At 37.4% G+C, this 22,213-nt stretch overlaps 2 protein-coding genes across 2 annotated transcripts; one reads left to right on the top strand and one right to left on the bottom strand.

Moving 5' to 3' along the window:
* The first annotated feature begins 266 nt into the window (after positions 1-266).
* On the top strand, positions 267-3,755 carry LOC141611409 (putative F-box protein At4g05475). Its single transcript, XM_074429937.1, has 2 exons — positions 267-786; positions 2,774-3,755. The coding sequence occupies exons 1-2, from the start codon at positions 371-373 to the stop codon at positions 3,372-3,374; spliced, it is 1,017 nt and encodes a 338-aa protein (XP_074286038.1). The 5' UTR covers positions 267-370; the 3' UTR covers positions 3,375-3,755.
* Positions 3,756-19,532: 15,777 nt separating this feature from the next.
* Positions 19,533-20,642, bottom strand: LOC141613108 (uncharacterized). The gene has a single exon (XM_074431845.1). The coding sequence runs from the start codon at positions 20,640-20,642 to the stop codon at positions 19,533-19,535; it is 1,110 nt and encodes a 369-aa protein (XP_074287946.1).
* Positions 20,643-22,213: the final 1,571 nt, after the last annotated feature.

Genomic DNA, 22,213 nt, shown 5'->3' with positions numbered 1-22,213 from the left:
CTACTACCACTCATTTTGCCAATAAAATAATGCCACGTCACGGATGATAAAATCAGTTTTTAAAATGACCCAATCATTATATGAAATCATATCTAAACCCAAAATGACCGACCCAACCCGACTCAAATAACCTGAAAACGTGATGCATCCGAACAGACACGACTATAACCCGACCCAACTAACCCGTTGGTCTAGGACCGGTGTACAATCCTACATATGATGTCACTAAAAGTCTAAAACCCACGTCCTCATGACCATTACAATTATCAAAAAAAAAAAAAAAAAAAAAAAAGGTACATGTGTACTGAAGTCTACCTAAACACAGTATCCCTTGTTTACTGCCTAAATTTCGCCAAATTTTCCTCGCACAATGTCATCAATTTCAACCCCTAGTTCATCATCAAACAATCAATCAAACAATAAGAATCAAAAAACCGATTTAATTAATGAAACCAACAAAACCCAATTCCCAAATTGGTTAGAACTACTTGAAGACATATGGGTCCTAATTTTTTCAAAGTTGCTGACAATTGAACTAATTGAGAATGTTCAGAAAGTGTGTATGTTGTTTCGCAAGATATGCAAACTACCCGTCACGTTTAGAACCATAAACATGACTGTTCCTAGTGATCGCCGTTATGTTGATTTGCCGCGGAGTCTCAATAATTTGACCCGTTACGCAATCGATTCGAGTGCGGGTGGTTTGATTGATATCTATTTGGAGTATCGTCGTGGTTATAGGTATAATGATATACCGCATACGACCTTGACATACATCACTGAAAGGTATCCTATATTCTCTTAATCCTGTTTCTAAGTTACTCTCTTCGTTCCAATTATTTGTTTATTTTATTTTTTTTCCTTTGTTCTTTGTGAGAGACCTTTTAATCGAAAGATAAAGAAATGATTTTAGAGGGAGGGAGGATGTTTTAACTTTTAACAAATGATTTGGACGGAGGGAGTATCATTATACTTCGTATTCGTTATTGTTTAGTACTTTCTCCGTGGGCACTTGTTTATCTTTGATTTTGTCACAATTATTAAGGAGATAGGAGAGACGACATCTTGTGATTAGTTTTATTAGTATGATTGGATGACGAGTGGATCATGATGGGTATGGTCATATGAATGATCAATTCATACATAAAAAAACACTCATACTTCCTCGTGTTCAATTGTTTATCTTTAGTTTTGTCACAATTATTAAGAAGATAGTAGGGGATCACTTGTGTAGTTGTGGTTATTGTTATTTTTTATTATTGAATGGACAAGTGGATCAGGATGAATATGGCCGTATGGATTATCGAATCATATATTAAAAAGGGACAATGCACATGGTGCCCTTGAGGTTTGCCATTTTGTACGATATACCCAAAATTTTGATCCGGGAAACTTTAAGAAGTCATAACTCGTGTTTAAGAAATCGGAATGTGACGGGTTTTTTTTTCATATCGATCGTCTTTTCGAGAACTACGATTTGGAAAAAAAAATAGTCGTATTTGGATCCCGTGGCTAGGAGTTTTAGTATGTCAAAGTTTTTTTGACCGAACTAACTTTGAGTAACCATATCTCTTGGTAACGAATTCCAAACTTGAATTTTTTTTTTCAAATCGTAGTTCTCGAAAAGACGATCGATTTGAAAAAAAACCTCGTCACATTTCGATTTATTAAACACGAGTTATAATCTCTTAAAGTTTTCCGGATCAAAATTTTGGGTATATCGTGCAAAAGGGCAAACCTCAAGGGCACCATGTGCATTTTCCCTATTAAAAACACTCCTAATATAGAAAGATAAACAAATGAAAACCCCTACAAAAAGGTATTGCTCCCCGAAATTATTTGGGAAATACAAGTTTGTTACTAAAAATAGGGCGCCTCACGTCCCAAAGGCCTGCATTAGGGATGTCAATCTCACCCGTACCCGCTAAATATCCATCCACCCGATTTAATTGGATGGATGAAAACCCGAAATAAATAGATGATGGATGGATGATGGATGAAATAAATGGATGATGGATGAAGCTAAATCCAACCCGTCATCCATCCGCCACCCGATATTCTTCCTTTTTTGAAAAAAAAAATACATATTTATATAAAACTTAAGCTAGCCAATACTAATCTGCTTAGTTTTTATATGTTCAAGCAAACATTAAGTTACAAGATTTTTAAAGCACTTAGTCTAATACTAATTTACCTTACATATTTTTGGGTGAAATAAAATTCAATACTTTTTTAGGCTTATAAATATAATTAAATCATCACCCATTTATCATTCGATCCACCCGTTTCATCCCGGATGATGGATGGACGGGTGACGGATGATAAGTTTCACCCGACCCGAACCCGATCCATTGACATCCCTAGCCTGCATCGCCTTGTGCTCGGTCTCTTAGCTCCTCGTTGTGCATTGCGCCTCTTCAAACTACCATTCAATCCACATCTGTTTTGAAACTTGGCTATCTAATTTGTTTTTTGTAAATTTGGATTGAATGATGATATTACGACTTACGAGTACTTTATAAAAACAAAGAATATCCAATTTGATATGATTGATCCGCATCCGATTAAATCCGCTTTAGCTCTTTTCATGCTGGTATTCAAGTTATATAATGTAGCTGGTGGCAATTTTTTTTATTGGATTTATGGATTAAACAGTTAGCCGTAGCAACTCGATCCTTTGTCAGTTCATTACCGTACCAAGTACGAATCTATCAACTAAATATTTGTTTATACTGTTTTAATAATTTTTGTTTTTCTGAAAACGTCCTTACAGATGCAAGGATCTTAAACATCTGCGCCTCGGGTATGTGTATAATTTATCGTTGACCGATAAAAAACTGATCGAAGCAGTGAAAAGGCTCCCTATGCTGGAGGAAATCCAGTTTATACATTGTTCGTTCTCAGATAAGACAGTTGAAGCTATCGGCCATGCTTGCCCCTCATTGACATCATTCGGCTTAAATGGTGCCGAGTGTAAGTTACCAGATTACGCGTCCAGTGACGAAGATTACATGAGTTATGTAGTAGATTTCATGTGCAATGAGAAAGCTCTAGCCATTTCTAAAAGCATGCCTAAACTACGTCATCTTCAACTAATTGGGAACAGCATGTATAATGAAGGTTTGAAAGCAATTTTGGATGGATGCCCTCATCTTAAATCCATGGATTTACGTGCTTGCTTCCACATCGATTTATCAGGGGATTTGGGTAAAAGATTAGCAAACATGCACCTTCGATACCCTAACGATCCCACTGCTGACTATGGCCATCAGTCCTATTATATTTCATATTCCGACTATATGTACTTGGGTTTATCTGAATCTGATGATGACAGGATGTCGCTTGATGAATTTAGTCATTATTATTCACTTTGATGATCACTTTATATTGGTCGTTGCTATTCCAGGTTATGAATCTTCTGACTGAATTTCAACTTTTACATGATCATGATGAATATGTGATCATCTTACTCTTACTGATAGCGCGACAGTCGAGGAGCTTTTGTTTGCACTTGATGTATTTACATTGCGTTTTGTCGTATCTGTCAAGGTTATATGCTCGTATGCCGAGTTGTATCTAATGCTCCATAGTAAATGGATATTAGTCATATTACTGTGTTTCATTTTCAACCTTCTTGTAACTTGTGTAGTAGGCTGATGGTTGAGGGGTGATAAACTTCTGTAATTTTTGCTAGTTTCGCAGCTGGTCTGACGATTTATGTTCTTTAAATGTAACATGTTTTGAAACCTTCTTTAGTTATCGGCTTTATGAATTATGATTTATGATCTACAAGTGGCAATTCCCCTCTTCAGTCGCAATTTATGCAAGAGTAGGTCTCCTGAGAGACCGTTTTTTAATAAACTTTATTGAAAGATTATTGTACAATTTTAAGAAAAAGTGGTACAAAAGATTATTGTACAATTTTAAGAAAAAGTGGTACAAAAGGTAATAAAATAGGTACAAATCACGATTAATGATAAAATGGGTACATTTATTATGTAAATAGGTACGAAATTATTATATTACGATCAACAACAAAAGCGGTATGAAATACAAATAAAAGGGCACGAAAGATTAGTCTCTCAATAACTTAGTGAAAGACCGTCTGTTGAGTTTATGGATTCAAGTACCTAAGAGGGGGAGGGGGTGAATTAGGTACTCTTTTTAAAATTTTAACTTCAACTTTATTGGATTAAAGTAAGTGAAGTCAACAAAAGAGATTAAGAGAATACTTTGAATAATATTGAAAGATTGAACAAGTATCTCGAAGAATGTTTGCTGAAGTATGAAAGCAACAATCGTTCTGACTGTATCTATTTGTCTCAGTTTGTGAAGTATGACTGCAGACCAAATGCGACAGTATGTTGAACTGTTACTTCTAAGTTTAAGCGAAACAAGACAAGCAAACAAAGAAAATAAGCAGCGGAAATAAAGAGATAAACACTGAACACGAGATTTTTGAATTGGTTCGGCAAGAAACTCAAGTGCCTACGTCCAATCTACTTTTTATTACTTTCCTTTAGTGATCTACTCCGAAAACTAAAAGACCCTTGTAATAAAAGACGCCAACCTACTCCGGTTGCAAAGCTAGTACAAGAACTACTCCGTTCTATGACAAGCCAACTCGCAATCTACTCCGATTGCCAAGAGTTAAAGGACTACTCCGTCCTAGAACTCAATACGCACAACCTACTCCGGTTGCCAAGAGTAAAAGACTACTCCGTCCTAAACTCTACTAACACACTTAAAATGTAAAGGATCAAGTTTCCACTAACACATTCTTAGCAAAGAATAGAGGTGGACAACTTTTACAAGATCAACACTTTTAAGCAAGAGAGTTTAGTATAGAGAAGCAACAGTGGCCACGACTGTAGAAACTGAAAGACACTTGAAGACTTTTAAAAGTATTTTGCAAAAGAACACGGTTTTAAGCTATTAAAAACACTTTGCAAAACATGAAAGAATTAATTCAGAAAGTCTTGGGGATTTATGAAGATAGGACACGGTATTTATAGAGGAGGTAGTGAAGGGGGTTGCTAGGGTTTTGAAGGGTCAAAAGTTTTGCATGTGAGGAGCAATGGTAGCCATTCAAAAGCTTGCACCAAAAGGGAGTCTTTTGCATAGGTAAGAATAGAGAAAGAAGGATAGAAGAATACCCTTAAATGCTCATGTAAAATCAGAAAACAAAGAATGAAAGACAAGTCACAAGAGACAAGTTATCACCAAAATGGCAAAAAGCAACTTTTGTTTTCTTAAAAACCAAGGGATTGAATTTGCACAAAGAGGAAACATTTTGAATAATTCAAACCACTCTTCATTGGATACTACCTCCTTAATAAAATCAGATTTTTATCTTTGAAAATAAGAGTCACGAGAAAGCATTTGAAAGATAAAAAGATCTTCAAGTTCTTACGAGTCATGGCAAAGTCCACTCAATTTGTTTGCTTGTTAAAGCAATCATATCCTGGATCTGTTTCTATTACTCTACTATACTTAACTTTCTCACTTGTACATTAGATGACACTTGACTAATTACAAAGGGATGATTAACAACTTCAATACTTCTTAATCCAAGCTTGATTACGTCATTAGTCCTGAAAAGGTAAACTAAGATAGCACAAATCAAATGGGCATGTTATCATCAACATAAGGAACCCAACAAATTCCCCCTTTGATGATGACAAGCCCCAAACGAATGTATAAGCAATGTAAACACCTTAATTCAAGAGTTTTAACAAGTAAGATCAAATGATAGAGAAGGGACAATATTACCTTACCAAGGGCAAAAGCTAGAATCAAACTATCAAGACAATTTTACATTGCCCCAAACAAGAATCAAGCTAAGAAGGTTAGACAAGCCATTAGTTTAATTAATAAGCAAAGAGATTCAAAGCATGAGTTTACCTTTTCCCCCTCTTGACATCATCAAAAGGATAGGGATGTCACAAGCATTAGAGTGCAGATTTTTCACAAGAAAACACAAAAAGACACATATAATTGTGACAAGGTAACAAGGTCAACATCAACAAGGATTAAGCATAAGCTAACCAAAGTTCAACATAGCTAAATAGAGTTTAAAGTACACCACCAAGTGTTCAAAATAGCAAGTAATAAAACATAGTCTTAGAAAGGCACAACCACGGGTGGAACAAAATAGAGTGATACGGGTAAAAGGTTAAAGGGCCGAGAGGGACTGGAAAGGCTAAGGAGAGGAGGCTTGTTCACCATCCGAGCCACTACCCAACGGATCATCATCCACATTAACATCTTCACCAACCTCTTTTGTGGACACAAGAGTGGAAATAATATCCACCTCTCCACGAATGAGGTCCAAAGTAGAGGCAAGGGCCGAAATAGCCAAGTCCTTTTGGCGAGCATCTTCCCTAATCCACGCACCCAACTCAGCTACAGCATTAAGCACGTCCCGCATATTACCCGAGTTACCTTGACTTGATGACCCAACTTCCGGGTCCTTCTTGATTTTCACAGCAATTAGTTCATCATTCTCAATTTTGATCAACATCTTCCCCATTTGCCCATCACTCATGGTATCACACATATCCAACGAACCCAAGCTAGTATTCACTAAAACCCCATGTGCCTTGAGCACAACCGATAGCCACATTCCATAGGGTAAATGAATCAAGCTAGAAGAAGGTCGACGAAGCTTAGTCGAGATAAGATGGAAACGTTTAAACATAAGCCCAACTAGGTTCACCTTCTTGTGGGTAGCAATGTGATAGATCAAATATTGTAAGGCGATGGTGAGTTTTCCTCTATCACCCGAAGGATAAATGGAGCGACACAACATGTTAAAAATGATTCGAAGAGGAGGTGGGATTTGGGTGTTGCTCACGGGTCCGGGGGAGACAGTTTTGGGACAAACGGTTTGAGCGATGCTAAGAGGTGAGGCATATGGTAAGGCTACCCAAGTTTCGGAGGGGAGGTTGTCATAGCCTCCGACTGGAATATTAAGAGCAGTAGCGAAATCAGATTGAGTCAGTTTTAGAGGCTTACCGTTCACCTTAGCTGTAACAAAATCACCAGATTTATCAACCCGTACCGTTGCAAAGAATTGAATCACTTCACTCACAAATACCGGCTCACGCATTTCCAGTAATTTCTCCCAACCTTGAGCTAAAACCATATCACGGACAGAGTGGAAAGCCGGCGGCTCGAACCAGTTTTGATTATACACCCGAGGAGAGTGAATTGCTTTAATGTTCATCAACCTTTCACAATTTTTGTAAATGGAGGTAGGAAGGTCGAGACTCTCAAGGTGCGCCCAAACAGTGACTAGATCCCATTTCGAGGTTAGGGAGACCGGATCAGAGGGAGCAAGGTAGACAAGTTTTTTCTTTGAAGTTTTCGATTTTTTCTGGGTAGGTTCATTTGGATTTTCAATTGGAATATCATCACTGGGATTATCAATGTTACTTTGTTCAACATTTTCAGAGATTGGGGGTAATTGGGATGATGGGGCTTTTTCTTTCCTTTTGTTGTTTTTCTTTGCCGGAGTCGGGTCAGACTCGCCGGATTTTGGAGGATTTTCATTCAGATCAAATTCCGTTTCATCCTCGACATCTTCAACTAATACAGTAGCAGGGTCAGATGAGGAGCTAGGAACCGTAGAGCTTTTCTTTCGACCACCACGAGTTCGTCGTCCTACCATTGTGGAGATGGGTAGCTCGTCGGATGATGGAGGGTCAGTAGGGTTCGGTGATGGTTGTGGGTTAGGTGGATCTGGGTTTGTTGAAGGGGTTGTGTTTGAGGTTTGTGGAGGAAAGGCGAGGACGTTTTGATTTGGAGGCATGGTTGGAGTTGGTGATGTAGGCGGGTTGGATGTGACAGGTAGAGGGGTAAATTTTGTGGGTTTGATGAGTGTGTTAAATGAAGTTTTTACCATGGTGGGTTAGGGTAGGTGATATTAGGAAGTTGTGGATTTGGGAGATGAAGGGTTAATGGGTTTTGGTGGTTTGGACGGGTAGAGATAGGTAGGAAAGTTAGGGTAGTTAATGGCCCATTTAATGTGGTAAGCAAAGTAGTTGGCCCGTCTAGACACATTCAATCACTCGAAATAAAAACACGAAGTAGCATATAATAAACGTAAATTTAGATATGAGGTTGAGTGATTACCGACTCACAAATACGGTGTCAATTTTGGTCCAAACATGATGTCAATGCACTTAGAACACTTAATAACATATATCCAAATTTAATTTAATCAATTAAGAGATTGTGTAAAACTCATACTAAAAATCACAAGCTATTAATTAACCCAATTTCTAGTCTAAATTTCTCAAAATGTTCTCTTGCAAGTGGTTTAGTAAAAATATCGGCAATTTGATTTTCGGTCTTGCAAAAGATAAGTTTAATATGTCCTTTTTCCACATGATCACGAATAAAATGGTGACGAATATCAATGTGCTTGGTTTTAGAGTGTTGAATAGGATTTTTGGAAATATTTATTGCACTCGTATTATCACACATTAAAGGAATGGAGTCAAAAATAATACCAAAATCCAAGAGTTGTTGTTTTACCCAAAGGAGTTGAGAACAACAATGTGCCGCACTAACGTACTCACTTTCGGCCGTAGAAAGAGCTACCGTGTTTTGTTTCTTTGAGGCCCAAGAAGTCAAGCAAGGACCCAAGAACGTTGCAATTCCGGAGGTACTCTTTCTATCTACCGTGCACCCCGCATAGTCCGCATCCGAATAACCTATAAGATCAAAAGGACAATGTAAAGGGTACCATAAGTAAAGATTTTGTGTTCCAATCAAATACCGAAGAATTCGTTTAACGGCTTTGAAATGAGATTCTTTCGGATTTGCTTGGAACCTAGCACATAAACAAACACTAAAAAGAATGTCGGGACGACTCGCGGTCAAGTAAAGAAGTGAGCCTATCATACCTCTATACACCTTATCACTAACATTCTTACCGAGTTCATCTTTGTCCAATTTGGACCCGGCTACCATAGGTGTATCATGAGGCTTACCATTAGTCATCCCAAATTTCTTAAGCATTTCCTTAATATACTTTTGTTGATGGATCATGATTCCTTCATTTGATTGTTTAATTTGGAGCCCAAGGAAGAATCCTAGCTCACCCATCATGCTCATTTCAAACTCCGATTTCATTAGTTCCGAAAAATATAAGTAAAGGAGTTCATTTGTTGCACCAAATATAATGTCATCAACATATACTTGTACAACCAACAGTTCACTGGACTGTTGCTTCAAGAACAATGTTTTGTCAACGGAGCCTCTTTTAAAACCATTTTCAATAAGAAATTTAGACAATCTATCATACCAACATCTTGGTGCTTGTTTTAAACCATAAAGAGCTTTGTCTAATTTGAAAACATGGTTAGGCAAATCATTGTTCTCAAAACCCGGTGGTTGCTCTACAAAGACATCTTCTTCCAAATATCCATTTAAGAAAGCGGTTTTGACATCCATTTGGAAGAGTTTAATGCCTTTGTGAGCCGCAAAAGCTATAAGCAATCGTATGGCCTCAAGTCTAGCTACCGGTGCATAGGTTTCATCGTAATCAATACCCTCTTGTTGGTTATAACCTTGCACCACTAGTCTAGCCTTGTTCCTTACAATTTCTCCCGAGTCATCAAGCTTGTTGCGAAAGACCCACCTAGTACCAATGACGGTACGATTAGGCGGTCTAGGGACTAAGTGCCATACCTCATTTCTTTTGAATTGATTGAGCTCATCTTGCATGGCAAGCACCAGTCTGCATCGTCAAGGCGACTGTTACATTTGAAGGCTCAATTTGAGATAGGAAGGCATTATGAGCACAATACTCATTGAGGTGAGCGGATTTGTTGACGGATGATCTTGTTCGAATTCCCGAGTTGAGATCACTTGTGAGATTGGTGAGTGGATGAGAGCTTTGATGTTTCCACTTCTTTGGAACAATGGTTTCTTGTTCCCCTCACCGCATCGATCCATGATGGATGTTTCCATTGGCCTGGAAGGTTCTTCATCCTCTTTGTTTTGGTTTTCTTGATTCGGAGGTAGAAGCAACGATCGTTGGGTCCGTTGCTTCAGAGAGGAATCGAAGTACTACGTGTTCCCCCGAGTTGTTGCTTTCCTTTGATGGCGGCAGTCTCGTATCTGTTGCAATTCAGTCTTTGGGAGCTTCTTCATCCGTGAACACGAAGTCTTTTCGAACAAGACCAATCTCAAATTCATCGTCCTCATCCTCATCATCATCATCCATGTTTTGTACCTGTCCAAGCACACTAGATTCATCAAAAATGACATGGATGCTTTCTTCAATTAGCAAGGTTCGTTTATTGTAGACTTTATAGGCCTTGCTATGATCGGAGTATCCGATAAATACTCCTTCATCACTACGTGGATCGAACTTACCCAAGTTATTTTTACCATTGTTGTGAACAAAACATTTGCTTCCAAAACATCTAAAATATGAAATGTTGGGTTTTCTTCCACGTAATGATTCATAGGGAGTTTTATTTAAAATACTCCTTATCATGACACGATTATAAATGTAGCAAGCGGTATTTACCGCTTCGGCCCAAAAGTTCTTAGGCAACTTACTAGTTAATAACATTGTTCTAGCCATTCCTTCAAGGGTTCTATTCATCCTTTCAACCACACCATTTTGTTGTGGGGTTCTAGGAGCCGAGAAGTTATGGTCTACACCATTGTCATCACAATAAGCACCAAATGATGAGTTTTCGAATTCGGTTCCATGATCGGTTCTCATTGAAACAAGTTTTAAACCAAGTTTATTTTGAATTTTCTTTAACCAAATTAGAAACTCATCAAATGTCTCATCCTTAGAGCTTAGGAAGAGTGCCCAAACAAGCCTAGAGTAATCATCAACAATGACACACACATAACGACTTCCACCTCTACTTCTAGTTCTCATTGGTCCACACAAGTCGATATGTAAAAGTTGCAAAGGTTGAGATGTACTCATAATTCTTTTGGATTTGAAGGAACTTTTAACATGTTTACCTTTAGCACATTCATCACATATTTTATCAATTTCAAATTTTATATTAGGAATGCCTTCAACCAAATCAAGTCTTTTAAGGGTATTAAGAGTTTTTGTACTAACATGACCAAACCTTTTATGCCATAACCAAGGATCATTGTTCATTACACTCATGCAAGACATGGTGTGACCGGATAGAGAGTTCAAATTAGTTAAGTAAACATCTTTGACACGTCTTCCATCGAGTATTAGTTCATTAGTAGTGGCATCAAAAATTCGACACATATTAGCATGAAATTCAACAACATTACCCTTATCACAAAGTTGAGAGATACTAAGGAGATTATGTTTCAAACCTTTGACAAGCCGCACATTGTCGACACAAAGCAAGGATGACTTACCAATTTTTCCAATACCAATTACTTCACCTTTCTTGTTGTCACCAAACCTTACCGTGCCACCATCATATGCTTTAAGTGAGAGGAATTGGCTTCTATCACCCGTCATGTGACGAGAGCATCCACTATCCAAGTACCAATTGCGGCCGCCTCTCACCAAGCCCTACACAAGATTAGTTTTTGAGTTTAGGAACCCAAATGAATTTGGGTCCCTTTTTGTGATCAACATAACTTGTGGTGTCTTTCTTAATGTCCATTTCTTTTATTGCTTTGGTGTTCTTATCAATGTCATCAAAACGTTTTGTACAACCATTAAAAACATGACCATTGTCACCACAATAATTGCAAATGATGTATTCGGGAAGACCTACATACTTCCTTCCTCTAAAATCGTTTTTAGGCTTCTGGATGCAACAATCGGTCGACTGTTCCATTTGAACCCCAAACCAGCAGATTTCTCACACTTCTCGGTTTGATTCGTGAGGAAGTTTAACACGGTTTGACTTCCTTCCCATTTTTCAGTGATGTTCTTAGCATTAACAAGTTCATTGGTCAAGTCATGGACACGTGAGAGAAGATGCAAGTTTTTTTCTTTTTCTCTTTTAAGTTCATCATTGTTAGCACTTTCTATGGACAATCTTTTCTCAACAATGAAGTCATGGGTGTGATTGTTGAGCTTAGACACGAGATAAATGATTCTTTCTTTGGAGTCCTCATATTTAGATGTCATCTCGTCAAGTCTCTTGCTTAGATCAACAACTTCATCGGATCTATGGTGAGGTGAAGACCTAGAAGTGCTACATTCGGGCATACCTTTTTGAAAGAAAGTAAGCCTATCATGGAGAACTTCTATTTCATTCTTGAGACAAACAACCTCACTTTTAAGACACTCATTTTCATTTTCCAACCATTCACTTTTTCTTTTAAACTTGTCTAAGTCGTGGTCAGAAGCAACAGTCTTAGAGACTGTTTCTCTTAAGTCAACAACTTCAACTACAAGGTCATAGATCTCATTTTCAAGACCATCTTTGTCCTTCAAAATGTCATCACGTTCCTTGGTTAGTTGGGAAACTTGCATCACCAAAGTTGTGTTGACATTTTCAAGGTCAAGGACGTCCGTGGGGGTCAACCTAAGACGCTCTAGTTCTTTAGTCAAATGTTTGTTTAACTTGTTGACTCTTTTGACTTCATTATATGCCTCAGAAGTGACAGTGATTTGATCTGTTGCTTTTAGTTCATTTTTTGATTAAAATTCTCTTGAGCAATTTCCTCAATCTCATTTTGCATAACATCAAGCTTATTAGTTTGAGACCGACACTTATCAAAAAGTTGATCAAGAAGCTTACATACTTTCTCTTTGGAGTAAGTTCTAGCCTTGGCCTTTAGATTGTTTACCTCGTTGTCGGAATCGGAGTCGGAATCGTCGGGGTTAGCCATGAGACATCTTAAGTGTTCAAATTTTGGGTTTTTTGAGACTTTTTCTTTATCATGATTTGCAAGACACATTTTAGCCTCAAGTTCCTCCTCGATGAGTTCCTCATCTTCCTTGGAGTCGGACATTCCCCATATAGCACTCATGACTCTATGTTTATAGTCCTTTTTAACTTTTTCTCTTCTTTCCTTAGATTTGATTTCTTCCCACTTGGGACATTCTTTAATTTGATGGGTTTTATCACCACATTTAAAGCATCCCATGGTGGAAGTAGGTCGTCTCTTAGGGAACCGTTTTTTAGAGTAATTACTAGTGAACTTTTTGTTACCTTGTCCATTGACCAACCCGGCTAAGTTTCTTGTGAACATAGCAAACTCGTCTTCCTCCTCATCTTCTTCATCACTTGGAGAAGATGTGAGGGCGAGACTCTTTCCCTTTGATGACTCACTAGAATGCTTCTCGAGATTAAACTCGTGAGCCATTAGTGATCCCATTAGTTCATGAAGAGATAGGGTTGACAAGTCTTTAGCTTCCTCTATGGCGGTGACTTTAGGTTGCCATTTAGGGGTTAGACTACGAAGGATTTTTCGAATGATGTCCTCGGACTCGAAATTCCTTCCTAGACTTTGAAGCTCATTAATAATACAAGAAAAACGAGAAGAGAAACTATTTAAAGACTCGTCCTTTGACATTCTAAACATTTCATATTGTTGCATGAGAAGGTCAATACGGTGTTTTCTTACTTGGGACGTCCCTTCATATGCAAGTACAAGGGAATCCCAAATAGATTTTGCCGTAGGACAACCGGAGATTCGACTAACTTCCCCCTCACCAACACAACGTTGAAGAATCGACATTGCTTTAGAATTCTTTTCGGCAAGCTTGAAGTCGTTCTCATTGTAATTTCTTTCCTCTTTTGTCTTGGTGAAACCGTTAAGAATATCGGTTTCCTCAATAACGAGAGGTCCATTTTGGATGATGTTCCAACATTGATAATCGATACTTTTGATGTAATGTTCCATTTTGAGTTTCCACCAACCAAAATTCGCACCGGTAAAGACCGGGATCTTGGAGTGTTTCTCGGAATCCATTACCCACGAATCAAACTCTAAGGCGGTTAGCCTCGATCAAGAGCACGAGGCTCTGATACCAATTGTTGAGTTTATGGATTCAAGTACCTAAGAGGGGGAGGGGGTGAATTAGGTACTCTTTTTAAAATTTTAACTTCAACTTTATTGGATTAAAGTAAGTTAAGTCAACAAAAGAGATTAAGAGAATACTTTGAATAATATTGAAAGATTGAACAAGTATCTCGAAGAATGTTTGCTGAAGTATGAAAGCAACAATCGTTCTGACTGTATCTATTTGTCTCAGTTTGTGAAGTATGACTGCAGACCAAATGCGACAGTATGTTGAACTGTTACTTCTAAGTTTAAGCGAAACAAGACAAGCAAACAAAGAAAATAAGCAGCGGAAATAAAGAGATAAACACTGAACACGAGATTTTTGAATTGGTTCGGCAAGAAACTCAAGTGCCTACGTCCAATCTACTTTTTATTACTTTCCTTTAGTGATCTACTCCGAAAACTAAAAGACCCTTGTAATAAAAGACGCCAACCTACTCCGGTTGCAAAGCTAGTACAAGAACTACTCCGTTCTATGACAAGCCAACTCGCAATCTACTCCGATTGCCAAGAGTTAAAGGACTACTCCGTCCTAGAACTCAATACGCACAACCTACTCCGGTTGCCAAGAGTAAAAGACTACTCCGTCCTAAACTCTACTAACACACTTAAAATGTAAAGGATCAAGTTTCCACTAACACATTCTTAGCAAAGAATAGAGGTGGACAACTTTTACAAGATCAACACTTTTAAGCAAGAGAGTTTAGTATAGAGAAGCAACTGTGGCCACGACTGTAGAAACTGAAAGACACTTGAAGACTTTTAAAAGTATTTTGCAAAAGAACACGGTTTTAAGCTATTAAAAACACTTTGCAAAACATGAAAGAATTAATTCAGAAAGTCTTGGGGATTTATGAAGATAGGACACGGTATTTATAGAGGAGGTAGTGAAGGGGGTTGCTAGGGTTTTGAAGGGTCAAAAGTTTTGCATGTGAGGAGCAATGGTAGCCATTCAAAAGCTTGCACCAAAAGGGAGTCTTTTGCATAGGTAAGAATAGAGAAAGAAGGATAGAAGAATACCCTTAAATGCTCATGTAAAATCAGAAAACAAAGAATGAAAGACAAGTCACAAGAGACAAGTTATCACCAAAATGGCAAAAAGCAACTTTTGTTTTCTTAAAAACCAAGGGATTGAATTTGCACAAAGAGGAAACATTTTGAATAATTCAAACCACTCTTCATTGGATATTACCTCCTTAATAAAATCAGATTTTTATCTTTGAAAATAAGAGTCACGAGAAAGCATTTGAAAGATAAAAAGATCTTCAAGTTCTTACGAGTCATGGCAAAGTCCACTCAGCTGTTTGCTTGTTAAAGCAACAGTCATCTGGACTGTTTCTATTACTCTACTATACTTAACTTTCTCACTTGTACATTAGATGACACTTGACTAATTACAAAGGGATGATTAACAACTTCAATACTTCTTAATCCAAGCTTGATTACGTCATTAGTCCTGAAAAGGTAAACTAAGATAGCACAAATCAAATGGGCATGTTATCATCAACATAAGGAACCCAACACCGTCTCTCTCAAATTTTAGTGTTTATACAAATGCATCCGTCAAAAGAGTACTCCCTCCGTGTCAATAAGTTGTTTACCTTTGATTTCTGCCCAAAAACCAAGAAATGTAGATATTATCATTGTATGACAAGTGAACAAGAAAGCTTGTGACACTTTGTGTTCTTTAGGATACATATTAAGAACACAAAATCTCATTTGTGACGGCACGTATCCGTCATTTTGGAGTGACGGATACCATTTTCTCTCACAAATGACCCAAATAGAGGAGAGAGGGAAGCACATGGAGGTGCCCCCACCTTGTCCCCCTATTCGTTTTGTGAGTGGCATTACCCGTCACTTGCTCCGATCCGTCTTCAGCAAGACTAATTGTATTAAGAATTCAAATAAGAATGATTATCATAATTTTCTAGTGAAAAACACAAAATCATTGTTGCTGTTTTAGTGAGAGAACACTGTGTTCTTAATGTATTCCCTTTGTTATACGGAGTATGTTAATTCTTAGTCAAAGGAATGTCATGTGATCTTTTTAATGTGAAAGTATTGCTAAAATAAATTGTTTTATACAAGTCCTTTCTAATGGCAAGAAAGCGATATTTAAGGGTGATGATCATTCATGTACGAGTTTTACTCGTTTATGGACATAAATGACCATAATACCCTTTTTATTTTAATGATTTTCGTTTTAATACCCTTCTTTCATTCTCTCTCTATTTCTTTCATTTACTTTTTTCTCACTTTAACTATCACCATCCAACCACCACTATCCGTCAGCCACCATCCACCATCTTCACCGCTGACTTCCTTGTACCACCAGCCGTCTTGACAACTTCCTCAGACAATTAAAAAAAGAATTACAAAATATTTTAAAAAAAAAGAAAAAAAAAACGAAAATGAAAAACGAAAAAATCAAACAAGCATAAGGATTAACCTACTGTTCAATCTCTTCATGTACTGCCGGCGGGAAGTATACTGTATACTCTTTTATGGTCGTCCCTCATGCCAATATCGGAACGGTTTAAACAAACCCTAAATTAATTAGAATAAATCAATTCTTTAATTTGATACTTTTATAATATAATTGATAAAGATAAGAATTAGAATTATTACTTGATCGATACGAGAATTACCATCCATAATTGTGTAATTTGACGGATTTCACTAATTTTGTGGATTCGATTAATTTTGTGAGGGAGAGAATTAGAGAGTTTTTTGTTTTGTTTCTAGGCAAAGGGCATGCTATGGAAAAATAATGAAAAAATGTCTATGAAAGAGTAAAACTCGTCCATAAATGAGCAACTACGATATTTAATGGCCCTCACTTTGGATATTGGATATTGGTTTATCACATAGATCGATAATGACTTGAGTCGAATATCATATAACTAATTTTAACTTTATTTCTTTCTAATATTCGAATTTTTTTCAAAAATAGGGCTTAAATTCAAAGAAATTATCAAAATGAGGTTTTGTTGAAAGTTATTACCCAAAATGAGTCCACGTCATACCCGAAGCTAGAGTTGTATTCAAGTCGCTTTCCCGCTAAGCAACTATATCTTAGTTGGCATGAAAATACAATTGATTTTAAGGACCCTTGATCTTAGCCCAAGTCACTTAAGAGCCCAGCGGACTTCTTCCCTTATTAAAAAAAATACTTTTGCAATCTTAGCCCAACCCCTGACTCTTTCTCGCTAGTCCTCATCATTTAACCACCAAGCAAAGCTAATTATTGTAATATATTTAGGCATTTAATTAAGATAATTAATGCAAGTAAGACAGGGACAATTAATTACTGTATTTAACTATTTAAGCGCTACATTTCAGCATAGAAATATGCGTGTAGCATTGGGAAATTGGTAGTACACATTACAGTCTTACTATTGGAAGGTCTCGTGTTCGACGCCAGCTATCCTCACTTTTAATTTTGTTTTTTTTTTTTTTTGCATTGCTATGGTCGCTCAGTAGCTGAGCGACTTAACATAAAACCGCTCACCGACTTGAATTGTTAACCCAGCTTCGCTAAATCCGATCCTACGTGGACCCATTTTGGGAAAATATTTTGAAAACCAACTCATTTCGCTAATTTGTTTGTTAGAAAACCCCATATTGGAAAAAAGAACAAATTTCCAACCCTCTATAATTACAATAGGTCTCTCTTGCAAGCTTGTGACGGGTCAAATATCTCTCACATGAAAAATTAAGATAAAAGTAGAATGCATAGGGAATCACAAATGACTTGTCTTTATCCTCCCATGGGGATTTTATTTGACCCATCACAAGCTTATGACAGATATCATCCGTCACAAATGAGAATTTGTGCTATAATTAATAAACTAAGTAATTTTTTTTTTAAAATCTCACTAAAGCATTCTTACATGTATGATAAAATGTCAACAATTGAATTATGAGATATAGGGAGTATTAAAATCTCACTAAAGCATTCTTACATATATTTAACGGAAAATGCACGCGGTGTTTTTAAGGTTTGACATTTTGTTAAAATACCCAATTTTTTTATTCGAAAAACTTTAAAAGACCATAACTCGTGTTTACAAGTTCAGAAAGTGGTAATTTTTTTTTTCAAATTGATTATCTTTTCGAAACTACGATTTGAAAAACAAAACGGAAATTTTCCATGATACCCCTTAATTTTGTCAGATTTTCCATGGTACCCCTACTTTAACGATTGTTAAATGACCGTTAAATTTTGATGATGTCGCAATGAATTAGTAATTAAAAATTATTAATAAATATGAAATAAAAATGAAAAGTATGGGTACCATGGAAAATATAACAAAATAAAGGGGTACCACGGAAAATTTCCGTAATTTTTAATTACTAATTTATTGCCACATCATCAAAACCAAACCTCCATTTAACGACCATTACATTAGGAGTACTATGGGCACAAAAATGGAACCTCAAGGATACCATAGGCAGATTCTTAAACACAGGGATACTATGGGAAATCTGACAAAATTAATGGGTACCATGGAAAATTTCCGGAAAAAAAATTGTCGTAATTTTGGATTCCGTGGCTACGAGTTTTTGTATGTTAAAGTTTTTTTAGCCGAGCAAACTTTGAGTGACCATATCTCTTGGTCACGGACTCACGAATGCTAAACTCGCCAATTTTTTTTTTTCAAGTCATAGTACCCGGAAAGATGATCAAGTTGGAAAAACAAATCGTCACTTTTTCCAAATAAAATGTCAAATCTCAAGGATATCACGTGCATTTTCCGTATATTTAAGGTAATAATCACCGAGGATTAGTTAATGCATAACAGCCTTCGCAGTTTACTCCATCGTTGAAAAACGTCTAAAAAATGTTTTTTTTTCTCTCTCTTTTAATCAATGGCCCGAAAATAACTCTGACCTGAAATAACCTGACCCACTTACCCTGATCAATATATCAAAACAGCCTAAAACTCGAATTGCCCGATCAGAATTAACCTGAATTACCCAGAAAATGCGACTCACCCTCAGGTCTAGGACCGGTGCACAATCCTACCTATAAAGTGACTAAAAGTAATTATATGTGGGGCTCCCATCGATTATCAATCGATCGATGGTAAGCCCCAAAATTGTTTCAAATTTCAATCAATAGTATGCGTATCTATCTTCTACGGAGTATTCAATAAAAGTCTCACTTTTGATGGAAATCGTTTTTCCGTCCCTTATTTCGGGGGTTTTCCATTCATTCGTGAGTTTAATCTCATCAGTAATATAGGCAAGAGTAGTTCGTTGATGGTTCGTATCGTGTTCTTTCAAAGGATACAAGTAGACCTAGCAAAAGCAATCGGACCCGATTGACCTTTCCCGAAAAGGCTGGCCCGAGACCAACGTTGACCTGAACTACATCAACCGAATATGTCCCGAAAACCCGAATTGACCCGACCCGGCCCGAACATGACCCGAGTTTTCTTGACACGAAAATGATCCGATCTGAAACCACTAAACCCGAAATGACCCAAGAAAATATAACTCTTTTTTTTTTTTTTTGACAAGTTGAGAACTCAGATTCTAGCCCGATTGGCTAGATTATGAGCAATATTATTACATGATCTAGGAATATAAGAAAAGCTAATACAATGAAAAGAAGATGCAACATGGATAATATCTTTAATTAGAGCCGTTGTTAAATGGTTCTTTGCCTTCCCGTCCATTATTTGTTGTAGTATTTGAAGGCAATCAGAGCCTACATAGACATGTAGTAACTTGTTGTTAATTGCCCACAGCAAAGCTTCCAAAATAGCCATACCTTCAGCCTGTTCCACACTTTGCGCAAAGGTTGATTTTTGGATTTGAGTAACATTCCTATTCGGCGAAAAACAGACCCATCCAAGACCACTCTTTCGCTGTTCAGTCCATGAAGCATCTACACAGATAAAATGTTTAGGACAAGAGGAAATGCCACCATACAACATCAGCTCATCCCCCTTCTTGAGGCGTCTCCCAATGTCCTGAAGACTATCTTCAGAGGTAAAATAACCAAAACCCGGTGGTTTCTGATCAGGAAAGCGCTTTTCCGCAGCCATAGTCAAATTAAACTGCACTTCATAAATCCTCATTGCCCCCACCGCATTACACTTAGATTCCGAGAATGCATTGTGAGATCTTACTTTCCAAATTGTCCATAGAGAGCACATGAAGGAGAGCACACCTCGATTATTGTCATCCTGTTTGATTAGGTAAAGAAACCAATTAATAATCCACCCCTTGACATCCAGTGATCCAACATTTTCTGTTCGAATTCCAAGATGACTCCCCATCCACAGTCGTTTAGCAACTTCACAATCCCTGAACAAGTGCTCCATAGTTTCCACAGCTTCGCAAGATTCCCCTAGGCAACATCCTAAGCAGACATGGCTAAGCTCTCGTTTCTGAAACTCAATACCAATCGGAAGTGTATCCGTCAAGATTTTCCAAATTAAGATAGTCCACACCTTAGGTCCCGGAAGTTGCCAAAGTCTACTTTTAATAAAATTAGTATGCAAAACCCCTAATCTTGAAAGATCCTTTGGAGACGCATAGAGATCCCATAGTTGTTGGTGAGCAATACCGTATCCCTTTTTAACAGAATATAACCCTGTAGACGAAGCATTCCAGAAGAGGTAGTCCTCCATCTGGTAAGGACTAATATGAAGCCCCCAAAATAATAGTAGTTGTTTCCATATCAAAGATGTTACCAACTAAATCTTCATTCCAGGTGGTTGAGTTTTCCTGGAAAAGGTGCTTAATCTGTATATCATTAAAATTTGGGGAGTTTGCAAGGAGTTCCGGGTGCTTAGGGGAAGGACAACGCCCCTCCACCCATCTAGTATTCCAGACATTCAACGTAGAAGATGAACATACTTTCCAAGCACATGACATTCTGAGAAGTTCCATACCCCATAGTAGACTTTTACCTCCCCAAGACACATTAGTTCTTGAATTAGCAACTGATGGATTACTAGCAAGCATCACAATATCATACTTCCGACCCATGGTTTGAGCAATTAAAGAAGACGGCTCAGAAATAATTCTCCAAGCAACTTTAGCCAGAAGCGCCTGATTAAAACATTGTGTATTTCTTATACCAAGACCTCCCAAAGATTTTGATCTACTTAGAAATAATCTACTACACCAGCTTATGCATTTTCCCAACCGACAACCCGACCACCAAAAATATGACAGCAAATAATCAATCTTTTTAGTCACACTTATCGGTATTTTAAATACCGATAGAAAGTAAATAGAGATGGTGGACAACACTGACGAAATAAGAGTTAATCTACTAGCAGGTGAAAGCAAAAGACCATTCCAAGATGAGACTCTTTTTTGAATCTTTTCAATAATAAAATTGAAGAGGCATTTTTTTGTTTCTTTTTGTAAAGAATTACTAACATCCGAAGGGAGACCCAAATAAACACCTAAAGAATTTGAGACTGGTGCCCTAAAAGAAGACATACAAGTTGACGCAAAAGCCATAGTCGAGGATGAGGAAATTAGAAGAGCCGATTTGTCATTATTAATACACTGACCTGACGCCTTACAGTATGCCATCAAAACAGAGGAAAGAGCATGACAATATTCCTTCTTACCATCCAGGAAGAAAATGGCATCATCCGCAAAAAGCATATGAGAAATAGATGGTCCCGCTCTTGACATTTTAACCCCCCGTATTTGAGATAGACACTCCGCCTTCAGCAAATTTAACGAAAGCAACTCCGTACACAACACAAAAATATATGATGATAAAGGATCTCCCTGACGAATACCACACTTAGGGAAAATTGTAGCAGATGGGATTCCATTGAGCAGGATTTGATAAGAAACTGTAGAGATAGAACTCATAATCAACCTAATAATGGACTGAGGAAAACCCATGATAATCATAGTTGCTTCAATATAATTCCAATCCAACCGATCATAGGCCTTACTCATATCAGCTTTAAAAGCCATCCTACTTGATTTACCAGCAGTTGACGTTGAAATTTTATGTATTAACTCTTGGGCAATGAGGATATTATCAGAAATACTTCTTCCCGGAACAAAAGCATTTTGAAAACTCCCCACCAACGAATTCAAAAAAATCTTGAGTCTATTCGCTACACACTTAGTAACAATCTTCATAATAACATTACATAAACTAATTGGTCGGAATTGATCAACTCGCTCAGGTGATGGAATTTTGGGGATAAGGGTGATATAAGTT

The sequence above is a fragment of the Silene latifolia genome, chromosome 11 (genome assembly GCF_048544455.1).
Source record: "Silene latifolia isolate original U9 population chromosome 11, ASM4854445v1, whole genome shotgun sequence".
NCBI lineage: Eukaryota > Viridiplantae > Streptophyta > Magnoliopsida > Caryophyllales > Caryophyllaceae > Silene > Silene latifolia.
Note: the sequence above shows the minus strand (reverse complement) of the source record. Positions and strands in the feature narration are given on the sequence as shown.

What these genes read in the sequence shown, in the direction of transcription:
- LOC141611409 (XM_074429937.1), top strand. Translation starts at nt 371, where the DNA reads ATGTCATCAATTTCAACCCCTAGTTCATCATCAAACAATCAATCAAAC. An exon ending in TTGACATACATCACTGAAAG is followed by an intron (nt 787 to 2,773) that starts GTATCCTATATT and finishes ACGTCCTTACAG; the next exon opens with ATGCAAGGATCTTAAACATC.
- LOC141613108 (XM_074431845.1), bottom strand. Translation starts at nt 20,642, where the DNA reads ATGGAGGACTACCTCTTCTGGAATGCTTCGTCTACAGGGTTATATTCT.